The sequence below is a fragment of the Squalius cephalus genome (genome assembly GCF_949319135.1).
Source record: "Squalius cephalus genome assembly, chromosome: 6".
In the NCBI taxonomy this organism is placed as follows: Eukaryota; Metazoa; Chordata; class Actinopteri; order Cypriniformes; family Leuciscidae; genus Squalius; species Squalius cephalus.
In genome coordinates, this window is record NC_137127.1 from 33,738,914 (window position 1) to 33,760,278 (window position 21,365).

Sequence of the window (21,365 nt, forward strand, 5' to 3'; positions counted from 1 at the left end):
TGGGCCAGTCATTCCGCTTCGCTGCACCACCGAGAGTACGTCTGTGATCCGCATGACCCCGCTGGTACAGTTCCTGGAAGCCTGGTTAGAGCTTCCCAGGCTGTCCCGCTGGGTCGCGAGGACCATCAGGCTCGGCTACGCGATTCAGTTCGCGCAGTCTCCTCCCCGCTTCAGGGGAGTCCGCTTCACTATAGTCGGTGGCAATGCCCCTGTCATGAGAGCGGAGGTCGCTACCTTACTGGCGAAGGGTGTGATCGAGACCGGCTTCTACAGCCCCTACTTCATTGTACCGAAGAAATCCGGTGGATTACGACCGATCCTGGATTTGCGCGTCTTGAACCGCTCCCTTCACAGGATGCCGTTCAAGATGCTCATGGCCAAACGCATTTTCGAATGCATAAGGCCGCAGGATTGGTTTGCAGCGATCGACCTGAAGGGCGCCTACTTCCATGTCTCCATTCTTCCTCGACACAGACCGTTCCTACGGTTTGCTTTCGAGGGGCAGGCATACCAGTACGCAGTTCTCCCTTTCGGGCTAGCCCTGTCTCCTCGCGTCTTCACCAAGGTCGTCGAGGCAACCCTTGTTCCTCTTCGGGAACACGGGGTTCGCATCCTGAACTATCTCGACGACTGGCTGATCCTAGCTCACTCTCGAGACCAGGTTTGCGAACACAGGGACCTAGTGCTCCGGCACCTAGCTCGTCTGGGCCTTTGGGTCAACTGGGAGAAGAGCAAACTCTGCCCCGTGCAGAGGATCTCTTTTCTCGGTATGGAAATCGACTCGGTCGCCATGTGCGCGCAGCCTACGAGCGAGCGCGCACAGTCACTGCTGACTTGCCTTCGTCAGTTCGAGGGCAGGAGTGCGGTTCAACTGAAACTATTTCAGAGGCTCCTGAGGCTCCCGGATTGCTTCATATGAGACCGCTTCAGCTTTGGCTTCGCGATCGAGTCCCGAGGTGGGCATGGCATCACGGCACACTCCGAGTTCCAGTGACTCCGACCTGCCGTCAGACCTTCACCCGGTGGTCGAACCTCAGTTTTCTTCAGGCCAGAGTGCCCTTTGAACGAGTTTCCAGGCATGTTGTGGTCTCAACAGATGCCTCCACCACGGGTTGGGGCGCCATGTGCCTGGACAGGACCCCAGCGCCTTTGGCATGTCAATTGCCTCGAGTTGTTGGCTGTGCGTCTTGCCCTGCACCGCTTCCGTGCGTTGCTCAGGGGTCAACACGTACTAGTCCGATCAGACAATACCGCGACTGTAGCGTACATCAACCGTCAAGGTGGTCTGTGCTCCCGCCGTATGTCACAACTCGCCCGCCACCTCCTCATATGGAGTCAGAAGCATCTGAGGTCGCTTCGAGCCATTTATATCCCGGGAGACCTGAACCAGGCGGCCGACGAGCTGTCTCGGCTTCGGCCTCTCGCTGGAGAATGGAGACTCCATCCCCAGACGTTCAGCTGATTTGGGATCAGTTCGGGGACGCACAGGTAGACCTGTTTGCCTCCCACGACTCGTCCCACTGCGACCTGTTTTATTCCCTGACCGAGGGCACGCTCGGCACGGATGCACTGGCGCACAGCTGGCCGCGGGGCCTCCTCAAGTATGCGTTTCCCCCAGTGAGCCTTCTTGCGCAGACCTTGCGCAAGATCAGGGAGGACGAGGAGCAGGTCATTTTGGTTGCCCCGTATTGGCCCAACCGCACCTGGTTCCCAGAACTTATACTCCTCGCGACAGCACCTCCCTGGCCAATCCTTCTGAGGAAGGACCTTCTTTCTCAGGGACGGGGCACCTTGTGGCACCCTCGTCCCGATCTTTGGAACCTCCACGTGTGGCTCCTGGACGGGACGAGGTAGGTTTGAGTACCCTACCACCAGCGGTGGTGGCTACCATCACTTCCGCTAGAGCATCGTCCATGAGACATGCCTATGCGTTGAAGTGGAACCTCTTCGTCAACTGGTGTTCTTCTAAACATCAAGAACCCACGAAATGCCCGATCAGTGTCGTGCTTTCCTTCCTGCAAGAAGGGTTGGAGCGTAGGCTGTCTCCCTCCACCCTGAAAGTGTATGTTGCCGCCATTGCCGCACATCACGACGCAGTTGATGGTAAGTCTCTGGGAAAGCACGACCTGATCATCAGGTTCCTGAGAGGAGCGAGGAGACTGAATCCTCCTCGCCCTCCTCTCGTTCCCTCTTGGGACCTCTCAGTGGTTTTAACTGCCCTGCAGAGTGCTCCCTTTGAGCCTCTGCAATCAGTGGAGCTTAAGTTCCTGTCAATTAAGACAGCGCTCCTGGTTGCATTGGCCTCCATCAAGAGGGTAGGGGACCTGCAGGCATTTTCGGTTGATGAAGCGTGCCTGGAATTCGGGCCGGCTAACTCTCACGTGATCCTGAGACCCCGGCCTGGATATGTGCCCAAGGTTCCAACCACTCCCTTTCGAGACCAGGTAGTGAACCTGCAAGCGCTGCCCTTGGATGAGGCAGACCCAGCCTTGGCACTGCTCTGTCCAGTACTCGCACTCTGTGCTTACGTCGACAGAACGCAGTGTTTCAGGACCTCAGACCAGCTCTTTGTCTGTTATGGTGGGAAGCTGAAGGGAAAGGCTCTCTCCAAGCAAAGGTTGTCTCACTGGATAGTGGACGCAATTGCTTTGGCTTACCAGCAGCAAGGTCGACCGTGCCCCCTTGGTGTGAAGGCTCACTCCACTCGGAGTGTGGCCTCCTCTTGGGCTCTAGCGCATGGCGCCTCGCTAACAGACATCTGCAGAGCTGCAGGCTGGGCGACACCTAACACATTCGCGAGATTCTACAATCTCTGAGTGGAGCCAGTTTCTTCTCATGTACTCGCTTCAACTAGCCGGTACTAGATTCTGCTCAGGTGTCTTCGCTTGCTCGCCATTCCTCTCCACGGACTGGATACATGCGATATTCTCCTCAGGTGAGCCTAATAAGCCCTGAGTTCCTCCAGCACTGTTGACGTCAACGCCAGAGTTATGCCACCGGCAGCTTTCGCGCTTGGCTAGGTGCTTCCATGTGCATGGTTCCCCCTCTGGGCGACCCCCACATGTGTATTCCACTGTAAGCCTCTCTGAGCATGTGTCTTTCCCTTGGCAAGCCACCTTGCCACCCCTGGGGTTGAAATATTCCACCTGCGGCTGGACACCCCAGTGATACTCCATATGCAGCCCCCCGGGGTCATATGTGTATTCCAAGTCCCCCCCTTCGGGTTGGGCATGATTGCATATTTCCACTGAGATATGCTTCCCAGTGTACCTTGGTATTCCTTTGTTAAGTAGGAGTCCTTCGTCTGTGCCAGTCTCACGACAGGGAGCTCAGACTTACGCAGGGCACTGGAAGACAGTCGAGGTGGCGTGATTACACTGGGAACCCCATTCGTCGTCATCCGACGTAACTCGGAGTGACTACGAAAGGGAACGTCTCGTTTACGCATGTAACCCTCGTTCCCTGAGTAGGGAACGGAGACGTTACGTCTCCCTGCCACTTCCGCTGTACCGCTGGAACGCCTGAGTTCAGTCTCGGCTCCTCAGCGAAGACATATCTTATCTGGTGTAGGATTAGAGACCGTAAAAGTACACTTTTATGCAGATGATACTATCATTTATACAATGGCTTCATCCATAAAAGTGGCAATGGATTCCTTACAGAATGCTTTTAATTTATTTCAGACTTCACTTGATAATCTAAAATTGGTGATGAATAAAAAAAAAAACTAAATACATGATCTTCACACGCTCTAAATTATCACTAAATGATTTTATGATTAAAACTTTTGATGGTACTTTGATTGAGAGAGTCGCATCCTATAAATATCTTGGAATCTGGCTGGATGATAAATTTACTTTTAGTTCTCATATTGATATACTTTTAAAGAAATTGAGACCAAGATTGGGTTTTTATTTTCGTTTGAAAAAATGTTTTTCCTTTGTTGCTCGAAAACGATTAGTGCAAAGTACCTTTTTGCCAGTATTGGACTATGGTGATATAATATATATGCATGCGCCTCTAAATACTTTGAAAAAATTGGATGTTGTTTATCATGCTGCCTTACGATTTGTGACTGATTCAAGTGTGCGTACACATCACTGTAATTTATATGAGTTGATAAATTGGACTTCACTGTGCTTGAGGAGGAAACATCATGTTGATCTTTATTTTAAAAGCTTTACTGGGTAAAATACCACAGTATATATCTAATCTATTAGATATATAAAATACTGGATGACATGTAATTTTCTGCTATTAAATTCAGATAAAACGGAGGTATTACTTATTAGTCCAAAAAACTGCCCACAAAACCTCTTACAATACAACTTTAATTTAGAAGGGTGTCCTGTTACTTTATCCTCTACAGTAAAAGACCTGGGTGTTATATTAGACCGCAACTTGTCTTTTGAAAATCATATTTCATATGTTACAAGAACAGCCTTTTTCCACCTTAGAAACATTGCTAAGCTACGTAACATGCTATCTGTTTCTGATGCAGAAAAGTTAGTTCATGCATTCATGACCTCGAGACTAGATTACTGTAATGCTTTATTAGCTGGTTGTCCTGCATCCTCAATAAACAAGCTACAGTTAGTCCAAAATGCCGCCGCTAGAGTTCTTACTAGATCAAGAAAATACGATCATATAACACCAATTCTGTCGTCTCTACATTGGTTACCTATAAAGTTCCGTATCAATTACAAAGTATTGCTACTGACCTATAAAGCCCTAAATGGTTTAGCTCCCGTGTATTTAACGGAACTTCTATCGCCCTACAATCCATCGCGCTCTTTAAGATCACTAAATTCGAGGCTTCTGGTCATTCCTAGGATATCTAAGTCCACTAAAGGAGGGAGAGCGTTTTCACATTTAGCTCCTAAACTCTGGAATGGCCTTCCTGATATTGTTCGAGGCTCAGACTCACTGTCCCAGTTTAAAACTAGATTAAAGACGCATCTCTTCAGCCAGGCATTCACATAATACTTACATTTTATACTACAGTTGAATCAGATTGAATGCATTAATATTGCGAACAGCAGCTACGCTAATTATTTCCCATATGCTTTTCTGTTGTTATCTCGGGACGCTAGTCCCGAGGTAAATACAGATCGTCAGCTCCAGTTTGTATCCAGCCTCTCATGGAAACTACAGATTCTCCAACACCCGTGCAGAGACGACTCGGCGCCTGTGAAGAGACGACTCGACGCTGGCTATGTTTATGCCCTAAATCAATACATGATTAACTAACTGTATTTCTCAATGTACATTTCTGAAATGCACTTTCTGTAAAGCTGCTTTGAAACAATATGTATTGTGAAAAGCGCTATACAAATAAATTTGAATTGAATTGAATTGAATTAATCTATTGACATACTGTACTAGTATCTATAATACTAGATCAACAGTTAAACTTTTACTCAAGAACTCAATTTTCCATACAGAACTAGGTAGATCAGCCTTCTCTAATTATGCTCCTTATGCATGGAATGAGCTCCAAGGTATATTACACATGAAATATGTACCATCACTTACTTCTTTTAAAAACATTTTAAAGTCTGTTTTTATAGAACGGTGTAAATGTTTTAGTAATTGATTGTGGGTTGTGCTGTCTTTCAGATATGGAAATTCTTTATGTTTATTCTGTTGTGTTATGTACTACTTTGTATTTTTGTTTTGTGCTGACTATCTTGACCAGGACTCCCTGGTAGAAGAGATATTGTATCTCAATGGGACCTTCCTGGTTAAACAAATAAAATAAAATAAAATAAAATATCTGCATGTTGCCAGCGCACTTCCTTATATACCCCCAGGGTGGGGCGGAGTTACGCTATGCAAATTCCGCAGACCCATGGCATTTCATTGCCATTGGCTCGTTTTATATACTCGAAGGTGATAGGCTTTCTAAGCGAAACCCCATTCGTCGTCATCCGACGTAACGTCTCCGTTCCCTACTTAGGGAACGAGGGTTACATACGTAACCGAGACGTTTTCAGAGCACCCCTGTTTCACAGGTAACAGTCTGTCTTCAGAACACCCCCCTTGTTTTCACTTTTGGATTAGCCCAACCCACTGGAGAAGAGACAGATTGAAGAAAGTAGGCTACTAGAAGGTTTGCTGAATACTATTTATTTAATTGTCAGAGCGTTTAATTTATAGTCAGTCCTCTTCTATCATGCCAACAAAGACGTCGACAGCGTGGCAGCATTTCTTTAAAAATAGTAAACGGGGAAAAAGTCGAATGCAAATTTATATTTGATATGATATTGCGCAGGTGCACGTGATGCAACGCTGTCAGAAATTTCAGGACTTCAGTCGACCAAGATTTTCTTTTGTTGATTACAGCCCTACTGTTTTGTCTGTCTGTCTTCTTGTTAGTTTCTTGTGAGTAGGCTAACATACATTCTTCTGTGCTTTTTAAATGCTGTATGCAGTCTTCCAGAACACAGCTGCCTGTGGATGACCGTTCTGTCTGTCTGGTAAGTTATATTCACTAATAACAGAAGTATACTATAAAGTGGGACCAGGGAACTTCTGCAAATAGAAATCTGAGATAAATAGGAAGATATCAAAATTATTTTAGTTGTCCCCTTTGAACCCCAACACGACTATTTCATAACAAGCTTTTGGTAATATGACCCAATGTGATACCAAATTATGTTCTTAGGATATTCCACAGGCAATCGGGGACCGCTGCAACAAGGTCACAGCAGCTAAATATACAAACGATCTGATGCATGGTCTGTACACCACTGCATTCATGGCATCTCACAGTGTGACTGGGCTTGGGTCATCATGCAAGGGGGAGACACGACCATCACTCCCCAATGAAGATGTTAAAAAGTTTGTTGGTAAGTATTTTTTCTTCAGTGACAGTCAGTACCGTCCGTAAAGAGTGACAAATGCCTGCCGCACTGTGTAGTGTAGTGTTGTATCATTTCACAACATTAGAAAACATTGAGTGAGCCATACAGACTTAAGAAATGAAGGTAACCAGGTGTTTTGCAAAGCAGGCGTGGGTATGTGTTGCCCTTACTGTTACTCTTTCACTATCAATAGTTTGTCATTGTATCTGTAATATCTGTGTCTGTATATGTACCTGTTTGTACTTTATGTCTATGTATCTATCTGTAACGTGTCTGTTCTCCTTTCTTTTCCTTCTTTTCTCTCTTTAGGTGAAGTTAAATCTGTCTTCCCAGAAAAGTCGGATGCTGAAATTAAGGGATTCATTCGCCAGAAGTTGTCAAATCCGGCCAAGATCATAAAAAGACAATCATGCTAAATCTATGGAAAAAATAAAATAAAATGGGAAAAATTTTTTTTAGTTTACTGTCTTTTTATTTGCCTGAGCTAAATATTTAAATTCATGTACATTTGACAGTTGTAGGTATGGTACAAATACCATGGTACATACCATGGTACACGTCCCATTGTACTATTTAAAATACCATGGTTTATGTACCATGGTGCATATCATATGTGTACCATGGTACCATCAATATACCATGGTACATGTACCATGGTACTGTCAAAAATACCGGGGTACTAATACCATGGTACAAATACCATGGTAAAATTTCTTATGGGAATGATCAGCTATCAAGAGCATTCAACAGAAGTGCTCTCTCTCTCTCTCGTCAGTTAACGTGAATAATAAGCTACATGCCTCGTTTTATTTTCTTTGCCACTGACATCCGACTGAACTACAAACTTTCCACTGATGTCTGTTTAAAGGGATGTGCGCGTTTTTCTCATATCAGTTCGCGCACCACAGCTATGTGTTACTATAAACACGCTGCCTGGTAGGCCTATCGGTTGTTGGTATCGGAGCATTTTTACGAGTACAGCTCGTTATCGGTGCATCCCTATTTTTAATAATTCAAGCACTTTTCAAGCACCTCTTCAAAAATATGGCTGTTTTCAAGGGTTTTCCAGGACTTAAATTTCAATAAGTCAAATTCAATACTTCAAGCACTTTAAGCACCTTGTACGAACCCTGTCTGCCTTACTTAGGGTGGACGATGACGCAGCTTTCTGCTAGAAACAAACTTTGTTGTATTATTTTCATGTTATCAATGTGAAGCTGCTTTTATACAATTTGTATTGTAAAAAGCGCTACATAAATAAAGGTGACTTGACTTGCTTGACTTGTTTTTGATAGTATTATAATGATTGATTTTGAATAAATTATGTTCATTTGAACTTTTTATTCATCAGTAAATTCCTGAAAAAAGTACCACAGGTTCCAAAAAATTAAGCACAATAAGCAGCACAATGTTTTCAACATTGATTACTGAGTATCGAATCAGCATTAGAATGATTTCTGAAGGATCATGTGAATCTGAAATAAATAACACATGCACAACAATTTCTGCTATAAAAATACATTTTACATTTTTAATAAATAGAAGTAATTAATTGGAAAATCTATCAATATGCACAAAACAATTACTAACATGTCCGCTTATGACAAAACAAAATGTTTGTATGACAGTTTATTTTCCCAAATTTCCAATTAATTCCCATAAATTCTCATACATTTCCGTAAATTCCTGTTATGTTTCCAACTTGTAATACATCCAAAATTCCCCAGATTAAGTTCCCATGGAAATTTTCCACCCCTCTGCAACCCTACTTTTTTGCCCATTATTTTTTGAATTTTTGGTCTACATTATTGTCTTCTGTATATCAGAATAATCCATCTTGTCATCGCATTCATGATCAAACGTACCGCTGTATCAGTGTCGTTATTTGCACATATATATTTCAGTTAAAGACATGATGAAATATGTGCACATACATAGTGCTGGTTCATGTTTGGAGAAGGAGAGTATCTGAAATATGTCACTCGAAACACGCTTGCTCTGGTCCGGATATGAACTGTGATCTGCATTGCCAGTATTGTTAAAATCATCAAGACTTTCTGTGCATATGCCGCTCTCATGTGCGCACACAAATTAAATATTCTAAGAGTCATATTTTCCATGTGTTGGTAGTCAAACTCCTGAACTGACCTCTAATGCAAACACCACTTTTGTGTTACTGTACTGAGGAAACATACACTTACTTTGCGTGTCCATATGCAAAGCTGAACCGGCAGAGGTGAACGAACAGACTAGTGCCGAACCAGTCTTGTCACATTTGAATTTTCTGCTGTAATGTGATCTCATGTGTAAAACAGCGCAGTGATTGGATTAAATGAGCCTATTCTCATAAATAATATGTAGAAACTAATGATGTAGACATGTACTCTCCAGCCACAGCAGCCAATCACCACACCAAATTAATGCATATACCTCACTTGTTGTGACATTTCAACTTTGATTTTTAAACCGGAAGAATGAAATAGCTCAGAAAAACAGAGAAAATAAAAACCACTTTTCCCTTAATAATAAACATTATGAGTGTTATTGTTATTTTCATTGACATGAACTACATATCTGTTAACATCTCAAAAAAATTGTTTAAATGCCTTTTTTTCCACATCAATCTTCACTCCATACACCAGGCATCCTCATATCCTCGCTATATCCTCTAATATTTGTATCTAGGGCCAAATGTTCTAGGGCCATTCATGCCCTTAAAGGAACACCCCACCGTTTTTTCATATTAAACTATGTTATTCCCTTAACTAAGACGAGTTGATACATATCTCTCTCGTCTCAGTGCGTGCACTCAATCGCTCTGGCGCGCGGCAACACTTTGATAGCACTTAGCTTAGCCCAGTTCATTCATTAGGGACCAAACAGAGATGAAGTTAGAAGCGACCAAACACCTCCACGTTTTCCCTATTTAAATACAGTTACACGAGTAGTTACATGAGTATGGTGACACAAAATAAAACGTGCCGCTTTTCTAAGCGGGTAAAAAGGATAACTATAATGTATGGCGGAATAGCACTTGGGAGCACTTCGACTCGGCGCAGTAATATCATCACTCCTGAAAAATCCTCTCCCCCTCTCCCTCTCACTTCTGTCATTAGAACCAACGTGACTTTTTACTGCGCTGAGTCGAAGTGCTCCCAAGTGCTATTCCGACATACATTATAGTTATCCTTTTTACCCACTTAGAAAAGCGCCAGATTTGAGAGCGATTGATTGCACGCACTGAGACAAGAGAGGTATGTATCAACTCGTCTTAGTTAAGGGAATAACATAATTTAATATGAAAAAAACGGTGGAGTGTTCCTTTAAAGCATTGCTTGGTGGCAAATAAACACTCTTATTTAAAGGGGTCATATAATGGTACATGCACTTTTACAAGTTGATTGTACTGAAATGTGTGTTGGCTGAATCAAGCTGTTTGATTTTGTGACGTCACAAAATCGACTCCCCTCCCACAATGGTTGATTGACAGCAGCGTTTCAACACAGACCCGCCCTCGCGCCGTCGTGAGCGAGCTGTCAATCATAGCCTGCGCCAACCGGCGCATTCATTGCTGATAGATAGCTGGAGCACTGAGTAGAATGGCGTCTAAGCGATTGTGGTGTTCTTGGGTGTAATAAGGAATACAGCAGTCATTTTGATGTTCCTAAATCCGAACCACTGAAGACGCAGTGGCTGAGTTTGTTTTCGAAGGGAATTCCCCACGATCAACGTCAATGCTTTCATGTTTGCGCGAATCATTTCACCAGGCTGTTTTACAAATGAGGGTATAAAGATGGTTTTACTAAGAAGCTGCTCCTGAAAAAAGGATCTGTACCAACTATTCGTGTTCCTGTACCCCCAGAAGAAGTGAGTGAGTGTAACGTTTTATTAACCTTTATATTAATCTTTGCAAATCGCTTGCTGCACGCTTCACGATGAATGTGGCTATTTTTACACTCAGAGTACATTATGGCTTGTTTTCTATGTACGACGTTCTCAATATAATTCATAATCCCATGTTTATAATAAACAACGCGTTATGGATATGGTGTTATTGTGTTAGAAACGGTGCACACACAGAACAGAGGGGCGGGGTGAGCAAAGCTCATTATCATTTAAAGGGATACTTCACCGTTTTTTCATATTAAACTATGTTATTCCCTTAACTAAGACGAGTTGATACATACCTCTCTCGTCTCAGTGCGTGCACTAAATCGCTCTGTCTTGCGGCGAAACTTTGTTAGCACTTAGCTTAGCCCAGTTCATTCAATATCCAAGCAGAGAAGCTACCAAACACCTCCACGTTTTCCCTATTTAAATACAGTTACTCGCGTAGTGTAACTCGACCTAGGACGGTGACACAAAACAAAACATTGCGCTTTTCTAAGCGTGTAAAATGGATAACTACACTGCTCAAAAAAATAAAGGGAACACTTTTTAATCAGAGAATAGCATCAAGTCAGTTAAACTCCTGGGATATTGATCTGGTCAGTTAAGTAACAGAGGGGGTTGGTAATCAGTTTCAGCTGCTTTAGTGTTAATGACATTAACAGCAGGTGCACTAGATGGGCAACAGTGAGACAACCCCCAAAACAGGAATGGTTTTACAGGTGGAGGCCACTGACATTTTTTCCCTACTCATCTTTTTGGACTGTTTTTCACCAGTTTTGCATTTGGCTAGGATCAGTGTCACTACTGGTAGCATGAGGCGATACCTGGACCCTACAGAGGTTGCGCAGGCAGTCCAGCTCCTTCAGGATGGCTCATCAATACGTGCCATTGCCAGAAGGTTTGCTGTGTCTCCCAGCACAGTCTCAAGAGCATGGAGGAGATTCCAGGAAGACAGACAGCTACTCTAGGAGAGCTGGACAGGGCCGTAGAAGGTCCTTAACCCATCAGCAGGACCGGTATCTGCTCCTTTGTGCGAGGAGGAACATGATGAGCACTGCCAGAGCCCTACAAAATGACCTCCAGCAGGCCACTGGTGTGAATGTGACCAAACAATCAGAAACAGACTTCATGAGGGTGGCCTGAGGGCCCGACGTCCTCTAGTGGGCCCTGTGCTCACTGCCCAGCACCAGGGAGCTCGATTGGCATTTCCCATTGAACACCAGAATTGGCAGGTCCGCCACTGGTGCCCTGTGGTTTTCACAAATGAGAGCAGGTTCACCCTGAGCACGTGACAGACTGGAAAGGGTCTGGAGAAGCCGTGGAGAATGTTATGCTGCCTGTAACATCGTTCAGCATGACCGGTTTGGTGGTGGGTCAGTGATGGTCTGGGGAGGCATATCCATGGAGGGACGCACAGACCTCTGCAGGCTAGACAATGGCACCCTGACTGCCATTAGGTATCGGGATGAAATCCTTGGATCCATTGTCAGACCCTATGCTGGTGCAGTGGGTCCTGGGTTCCTCCTGGTGCACAACAATGCCCGCCCTCATGTGGCGAGAGCATGCAGGCAGTTCCTGGAGGATGAAGGAATGATACCATTGAAGGGCCACCACGCTCACCTGACCTACATCCAATAGAACACCTCTGGGACATTGTGTTTCGCTCCATCTGACATCACCTGGTTGCACCTCAGACAGTCCAGGAGCTCAGTGATGCGCTGGTCCAGATCTGGGAGGAAATACCCCAGGACACCATCCGTCGTCTCATTAGGAGCATGCCCCGACGTTGTCAGGCATGCATACAAGCACGTGGGGGCCATACAAACTACTGAGTACCATTTTGAGTTGCTGCAATGACATTTCAGCAAAATTGACAAGCCTGCTGCATCATTTTTTCACTTAGATTTCCGGAGTGTCTTTGAATTCAATCCTCTGTAGGTTGATCATTTTCATTTCCATCAAACGATGTGGCATCCTTTCGTTCATAACACATTACCCAGTCCATATTAGTATAGATATCCAGCATGATATTTTTCCCCATTGAGATCTGATGTGTTTTCAAAGTGTTCCTTTAATTTTTTTGAGCAGTGTATATTGTATGGCGGAATACCATAGCAAGTGCTTGGAAGCACTTCGACTTCGGCGCAGTAATATCTTCACTAGAGGGAGCGGGGGCCGGTGAGAGGATTTTTCACGAGTGAAGATATTACTGCGCCAAGTCGAAGTGCTTCCAAGCACTTGCTATGGTATTCCGCCATACAATATAGTTATCCATTTTACACGCTTAGAAAAGCGCAACGTTTTGTTTTGTGTCACCGTCCTAGGTCGAGTTACACTACGCGAGTAACTGTATTTAAATAGGGAAAACGTGGAGGTGTTTGGTAGCTTCTCTGCTTGGCCCATATTGAATGAACTGGGCTAAGCTAAGTGCTAACAAAGTTTCGCCGCAAGACAGAGCGATTTAGTGCACGCACTGAGACGAGAGAGGTATGTATCAACTCGTCTTAGTTAAGGGAATAACATAGTTTAATATGAAAAAACGGTGGAGTATCCCTTTAAAGACCCATGCACTTAAACGGCGTGCTGAAAACAGAGCTGTTTTTGACCAGGGAAAATGAGTGTTTTCTTACAATACTAATGAGAATTTTTAATTAAAGTATATTACAAACTTTTAATTTAGACCCTAAAGAATCATATTAGCTTGTACAAAAATGACATTATATGACCCCTTTAAAAATAAAAATACATGAAATTACCACTATAACCAGTAGATGGCGACAGAAGAGCACTTTGTGAGTTATTAGCCATTTCCACTTCCTAATATATATTTTTTTTCACACGTTTTGCTTTTGAATTTATATTTAGACATTAAGAAAACACAATTATAAAATATCAAATCATCAAGAAATACATTTTTGTCCAAGTTTGACTCTTTTGGTACTGAAGTATGAAGTAGGAAAAGTCACAAAATCTCATGAAAAACAAAACGTAAAGAGCGCTCCTTTAATCACTGAAGCTGTCGGTCAGTTCAGTATGATACTATAGAAACACTACCAAATCAGGTTCTGGTGCCACCATCTGTAGAACTTAGTGGCACTGGTGCTACTGCTCTCAAATGTTAGTCTGGAGCCCTGTTGTTTGATAAACACCATAACAGATACAAAAATCAGAATTGATATTTGAAAACATGTTTAATTTTTGACTTCCTTTCTTCTCTGTGACAAGCGGATGCCAGAAGCTGTTTTGAAAACAGGGGTAACCGCTGTATTTCTGCTGTTCCATAAGCACCACCTACTCTCAGAGAGTGTATTTGCATTTTTATTTAGCCTGTCTGCCATTTTAGTTCAGACCAATGCGAATATCAGACCGAATATTCATACAGCATATTGTGAAGTATGTGAATCTTCATTACTGGAACATATTATATATATATATATATATATATTACTGAATACTGGCACGTCTAAGACATTTTTTTTTTAGACATTTTTCAGGTTTTTGTCATTGAAATACTATTGTGTAGAACTAAGTATCTCCCTTGCAAACATCCCAAGCCTCCATTACTAATTCTAAAGTGTTATTTAAAACTAGTAATAAAGGCTTGAGCCACTGACATGTAGTTATTGAAAAAAAACATAGATATTAAGGGCCCTATTTTAATGTTCTAAGCGCATGGTCTAAAGCGTAGGGCGCAAGTGCACTTAGAATCCACTATTGCTAGTTTGACAATGGAAAAAAATGATCGGCTTTGAAAAGGGTTGTCCCTATTTTCTTAATGAGTAATGGGTGTGTTTTGGGCGTAACGTGAAACAAACCAACCAGAGTGTCATCTCCCATTCCCTTTAAAAGCCAGTTGCACTTGCGCCATGGCGGATTCGCTATTTACATGGCGGAATTTGCAAGCGGAAAGAACGAGTCTCCAGAGAGCAAATGGATCTGTTCGTGCGCGAGGTTAAAGCGCACAAGCATCTACGGGATAAGTCGGATTACACCATATCTTTATGTACACAATATTAATATTTTACATTGTAATCCTTTTATTTTTAATGTTTGGCATGTTTGTGTGCTGCTGCGCATGTATGTGTGTGTGTGTGTGTGTGTGTGTGTGTGTGTGTGTGTGTGTTTAATAAGCAGTTTGTGTAACCGCCAATAGGCGCACATTACTAACATGCTCTTTAAATAACAAAAAAAAAACTTCAGTTGCCTCAAAATAGCAACGCGCCAACAATGCGCCTGAACACCAGCGTTTTCAGACCAGCACGCCCATGGGCGCACAGATGGGGGCAAATGCATTTGCTATTTAAACAACGTGGCGCAGGACTTGAAAAAGACAACTGCGTCGTACTGAAACTTGCAAAAACCACTTGCATCAAGCTTTGGCGCTACATTGCCATTTGGCGCTGCATTCCCTGTATGATAGGGAAATTGACAATTTTATCCTGTTGTTTGCCATATTTATTTACCTAGTCAGTGTTATTGTGTTTTGCTGTGGTAGGCTACAAGAGCGTACATTGTGTGACTCACAACTATCTCATTCACAACACAAGAAATGTCCTTCTCTGTAAAAACTGTATAATATACAGTGTATATTGACATGTACCTTCAGAAGAGGAGGAGTGCATATTCAATGTAAAAGTTGACACACCATGTTTAGGAAGATTCTTCCCCTCAGTGCTGCTGTCGTTCTCTCCCCTGTCAAATGGGTTGACAAGACCCTGACGAAAGCGAGCAAGTCTTTCATTATATTCCATGACACTGGTTACATCTGTAGAAGACAGACACATAATCAATGTCACATAATACACCTAAAGGGATAGCTCAAAAATGAAAATGCTGTAGTCATTTCATGTCACATCTTACTCTCTTTTTAGATTCTAGTAAAGAACAAACTTTCTGCTCTTTGAGAAATACGTATACGTAGGCTTGGGCTTATGATAGCGAGGATGTGTGCTAAAATCAAGAGAGAAGGTGCACTAAAATAGATTTTTTTATACTCTGATATCATGTGTATAAATAGTGCAATCTCTATATGGTACAGGTGATTGATGACACACACACACACACACCCAAGGATCAGATGTATGAAAGAAGACCCGGAGTCAGAATCTATATCTATCTATCTATCTATCTATAAATTACAGAAACGTCTGTCTGTCTGTGTGTGTGTGTGTCTGTTATTCGCATATCTCTCGAACCGTTAGTCTGATGGATTCCAAACTTGACAGGTGTCTTGCTACGGGCACGAGTAAGTGCCGTGCCAAGTTTGGCGTTGTTTGGATTAGAAATGCAAAAGATATTGTTATATATATCGGTAAAAGAAACACTTAGAAGGTTGTGGTTTAAAAATAAACACTATTTACTTCTGAATATTATATTTTATTCATGGCCATCATTTGTAGTAGCCTATTCACAAACTGTTTGCTCAAGCGTAGCATTTTTCCAGAGTTCACTGTGTAGCCTGCTCCCTGAATCGTCGCACTTATTCATTTGTGGATGTTAACTGAATCTGTAACGCCCGTACACATACTCCGTTTGCAGTGCATATGCGGTGCGTATTTTTTTCCGTACCCATGTTAACAGGTTAGAACTTTCAAACTGCACACGGATGCAGTCCGTCGATCCGTTCCAGTTGCGGTGCGTATACAGCAGTGCAGCGATCGTTTCTGCACCGAGTCTATTTTTGCTGTGCTGCAAACGCTGAATTAAAGTGACAGCGCATGTTTTGTGGTTAAAATTAACACAGATTGACCTGAAAATGTAGTAATTTCACCATAAATGCGTTTAATTAAATAAAATGTAGTAATCTCACCATAAATTTATTTAATTAAATACTACTTTTTTTCACAGTCATCTTTTTACTTTAAGACCAGGGTAAAGCAAGGAAAACTACAATTTACCTCAACAAGGCGACATAATGAACAGCACTTGTCTCATTCGTGGAGGTGGAAAAACAAGTTCTTCGTGACATGCAAGATCTATTGTATTAAAATTTAAATGCAAAAGAAAAGGCATGAGAGTCGGCTGTTTTTGTAAATTTTAAGTTTTAATTTAAAATGTTTGCGATTTTAATATAAGTACATGAGTAAATATTTGACCACTTGCTTGAGCAACTTAATATAAGTAGAAGTAATGCATGGAATAATAGCCCTATGTTGTTTAAATTGTGTTTAAATGTGCAAACGTCCATTAAAGAGTGTACATGTGTACAAAGAGAATCGCAATGCTGACAAACTTTTTTTTTTTAATAAAAGTTGCAGCATAACTTCTGGATTTGAAATAAAAATAGTAAGTATGTTTGTGGTACAGCTGCGGATCAGTTATTCACTGAAAACGCAGCATATGTGAAAGCACTATAGCGCGCGCAGCTCCTGCTCCTGCACCGCATACACACCACAACACGCACCGCATACGCACTGCAAACGGAGTATGTGTGAAATGGGCGTAAGTCAGCTACGCTGTTTACTTCTGAATATTATATCTATTAGGGCTGGGCAAAAAATAGCGATTTCTCGATTTTAATCGATTCTCATTTTTACGAAACAATATCGATTCTTAAATCCCAAGAATCGATTAGTCATCCTGTTTTCAGATGATGAATGAATGGATCATTGTTGCGCGCATCCCATCCAATAAATCGCAATCATCTTTGTGCTTTGTTATTATTGATATGAAACAAAGTCTCAGATTTCAAATTACGTCCATTTTCTTACGAGATTCCAAAACATAATTACCGTTTTGGCGCTGTGGCGTGAGATCGCTCTGGCGCAGCTCAGCTCAAGAGAAGCAACGGAAGCAACTCTTCCGCATTAATAATACCAGTTACAGCGCGAAATAAACATGAATTAGCTTCTGAAAGTGTGTTAAAAGATAGAGTACAACTTATCGAAGTCCGTATCATGTGACATGGAATCGCTCAATCAGTGTTTCAACCGTGCAAAGACGTTAGTAAACAATGTCATGTAACGTCACATTTACCTCAGAAAAAAACATATCCAGTGACCATAAACTCGTTAGTCAGCTAGAAAAGTTAACTCTAGAGAGAGGAGCATTTTGTTAAATATATGCACCATATTATATATTCATTATAATTTTTAATGTTCTTCAATATTTAATGCATGTTTGAATAAATCTGGAAAGTTTTTTATGACAGCCATCATTCAAATTTTATATAATTTCATATAACTTTATTATTATAAAAATAAATAAAAGTGTATTTTAAGTGTTTGTATACAAATCAGTTTACCTTCAATATTATAGTAGGCTAATGAAGCTTATAGGCTACCACTGACTCCCATAGTTTACAGCATCAGTTAAGAGATTTGTTTTCCTTGAGAACATTTGCAATGTATTGTACCTGATATCCAAAATAATCGATATTGAATCGAATCGAATCGTAATCGAAATCGAATCGAATTGCAAGCTTGTGAATCGAAATCGAATCGAATTATGAAATTTGTGTCAAAACCCAGCCCTAATATCTATCTATAAATTACAGGAAGGTCTTTCTGTCTGTGTGTGTGTGTGTGTGTCTGTGTCTGTGTCTGTGTTATTCGCATATCTCTCGAACCGTTAGTCCGATGGATTTCAAACTTGACAGGTGTCTTGCTACGGGCACGAGTAAGTGCAGTGCCAAGTTTGACGTTGTTTGGATTAGAAATGCAAAAGATATCGTTAAATATATCGGTAAAAGAAGCACACATTGGCTTTTGCCGCTCTAGCCACTGGCCACTCCCCCTCTCACACTGACACTGAGTGAGCACAGTGCAGGACCAGAGACAGAGAGGGTCGAAGAAAGCAGCGGAGCATAAGTAGCGTTTTCTCGGAGTTCACTGTGTAGCCTGCTCCCTGAATCGTTGCGCTTATTCATTTGTGGATGTTAACTGAATCTGTAAGTCAGCTACACTGTTATTTATTTCTGAATATTATATTTTATTCTGGTGCACTTAACATTATCGCTACTGTGTAGGTCTAATAGTAGCCTATGCTATTCACCAACTAAACATATCCTATTCAATGCGTTCACAGTCTCTTTCACGGCCATCATTTGTAGTAGTCTATTCACAAACTGTTTGCTCAAGCGTAGCGTTTTCTTGGAGTTCACTGTGTAGCCTGCTCCCTCAATCGCTCAGTAGTTCAATTTTCCATATTTATTGTATGTCATTATGTCAGTATCAGTATTTGCTTTCTACCATGCACAAATAAAAATGTCACTGAACTTTTGCTGTGTAATTGTAACAATGAGCACTCAAACATACCAAACCAACAATTACTAAAAACACACACAAAAACTGATTTTGCACTAATTTGCACTAGTTATAATAAATTGAAGAAAAGTTTTTCTGAAGATAGTTTGCAGTTTCATCAGCAGAAGTCAGCTTCAAGACTCACACAGGAGTTCATAGGTTACAGTTACAAAGATCACAGCAGTTATACCCCACACCAAGGTCTAAGCTAGAATGCAGTTTCTGATTGGCAAAGAAATAGATAAACATAGTAATTTTCCACACATATACAGATAGACGGAAGCATATCTCCATCGATTAGGCAGCTGACACTCGGACCCTGAAGTTAGGCACGTCGTGACCTTCCTGGTCGCAGATTCGGGTTGCTGGGTGCCAGCATGTCCCGAACAACAACCAATCTCCAATAATGCCAGTGGTTCCTTAACCTGTAACCAAGAAGACTAACACACACACCGACACGCAGCTTTTCCAAGGTTGGATTTGACCAGGCTCTAACTATAAACAAGAGCATCCTCTCAAAACATCAAGATAATGCGTTCTTTCTCTAAAGGAGAGCTACACTGGAAAGTAAGGCTTTAACAAAGAAATGGTCCCTTAAACTATTGGCTTCAATTACCCCTATATGTTTGAACGCATTGAAGACCTCTCTCAAACACAAAACAAGTCCCTATTTTATTTCTGGAAGCCGGGCTAAATAAGCAAGCACTGTTACTGCATTCAGATATCAAATATAGACATTAAAGAATACATGAAAAGAACATTTCAGTAATCACACTGGTAACTTCTATAACAAAGTAAAATCTCACAAGCTTAGAGAAGTCATTCAACTTGTGATATTTAGAAGGAAAAATATTGATTAATACCTTGATTATAATCACTCATTACATACACAGTAGCCCCGTTTACATGTAGCATTGTATTCCGATTATAACCAGGTGCAAGTCCAATCAGAATGAAAATGCTCCATGTCAACACCTCAATCGGAATAAAAATGCTCAAACCGATTGAAATTTCAGTCGGATTGAAGGGGGTGGAATAAACCTTTTCATGAACCGATCAAACGAAAGATTACACCATGTAAACGAGCTGATCCGATTACTTTGAGCGTACGTCTTTCTGCGCATGCCTGGTTTTGCGCCAGATAATTCTGTCAGCTAACATAATGCCTTCTGTTTGTGATCCGTTGTGGATTCTGATCACCGAATAAGGTAGGGATATTTATACCCGATGCAAAAAACTATGCACGCTAACCATTACCATAGTAAACATGGTAAATACGCTTGAAGAAATCAGACAAATCATAATCCTGTTTTTATTTTATCTTTCAGTAGCCTATGTCTCGGACTATCCTCTTTTTCTCTGACTGAAAATATAACTGTATCCTTCTGGGAGAGAGTGCTAAAGCTCCTCAGGTCATATTTTTGGTGGCATATTTGTAGAAATGAACATTCTTTCTAAATGTGATGTAAATACGTCCTGTTACTAGGCTACCAAATAAACAGAAACAAACGCGAATAAGTTTTGTGTCCTCTTTCTTTTGTAAACGTTCACAAACGTCATAAATGGTAAACCACTTTATTTCTGTGACTAATGTGCAATTTTGACACAAATTAATTCATTATGATAAATGTATCGATTTTTATATTAAACCTGTGGTAAAACATCTATTCTTGGGTTTTAAATATTCAATTAAACAACAAAAATGCCAGCAAACAGTCGCTCTTGTTTTGCGATCGATCAGGCTGTTTCCAGTGATTTCTTTCTGATCAGTTTTCTGATAAAACTTCCTTTTTTTCTTCTTTTTTTTTTTTTTTTTACAATAATGATGGCCTATATTTAATTATATGCTATAATGAGTGTGATATGAGTATGAGAATGAAAAACTGATGCAAATACAAAACAAGACAATAATTAACAAAGAACAATAGCCTACACATTACAATAAAATGCCACGTTTATGGCTCGCACTGGCCCGACAGTGGAAACGCGTCTCATGCCTACAACTAAACGCGACAATTAAGTGATGCACCATCTTGACAGGATTGAAAACGTGGAAATAATGAGCTTCCAGATCCGGCAGACAAGCTGTGTGCGCATGTCAGAAAATGACTTCGATTGAAAGCGTCAGCACATGTAAACACCAGATCGGTTTAGATAACATCCCATGTAAACAGTCAACCGGAATCCGTCAATCAGAACGATCTCAATCAGAATAGCAAAAAAGTGTGCATGTAAACGGGGCTAGTGAAGCAGCCGAGGATTCCAATCCACCCCCTTCAACATCAATGTAAAAAAAAAAAACACTAAAAAAACAGTGAGTGATTTTCTCTTTTTGTTTGAAAGACAGCAGCAGGTATACAGTATC

At 41.7% G+C, this 21,365-nt stretch overlaps 1 protein-coding gene across 5 annotated transcripts in view; it reads right to left on the minus strand.

The window, feature by feature from the left end:
- def8 (differentially expressed in FDCP 8 homolog) overlaps positions 1 to 21,365 on the minus strand; it is a 120,317-nt gene that overhangs the window by 91,996 nt on the left and 6,956 nt on the right. For 2 of the 5 annotated variants that reach the window (XR_013821522.1, XM_079874231.1), the window contains exon 2: positions 15,358 to 15,522. The exons of 1 other annotated variant lie outside the window; for it this stretch is intronic. Coding sequence is in view for 2 of the 4 variants with exons in the window: in XM_079874231.1 (XP_079730357.1) it covers positions 15,358 to 15,508 (151 nt within the window). In the remaining 2 variants the exon portion in view is untranslated. The remainder of the gene's footprint in view (positions 1 to 15,357; positions 15,523 to 21,365) is intronic. 2 more of the 5 variants (XR_013821523.1, XM_079874232.1) reach the window with 1 other exon arrangement.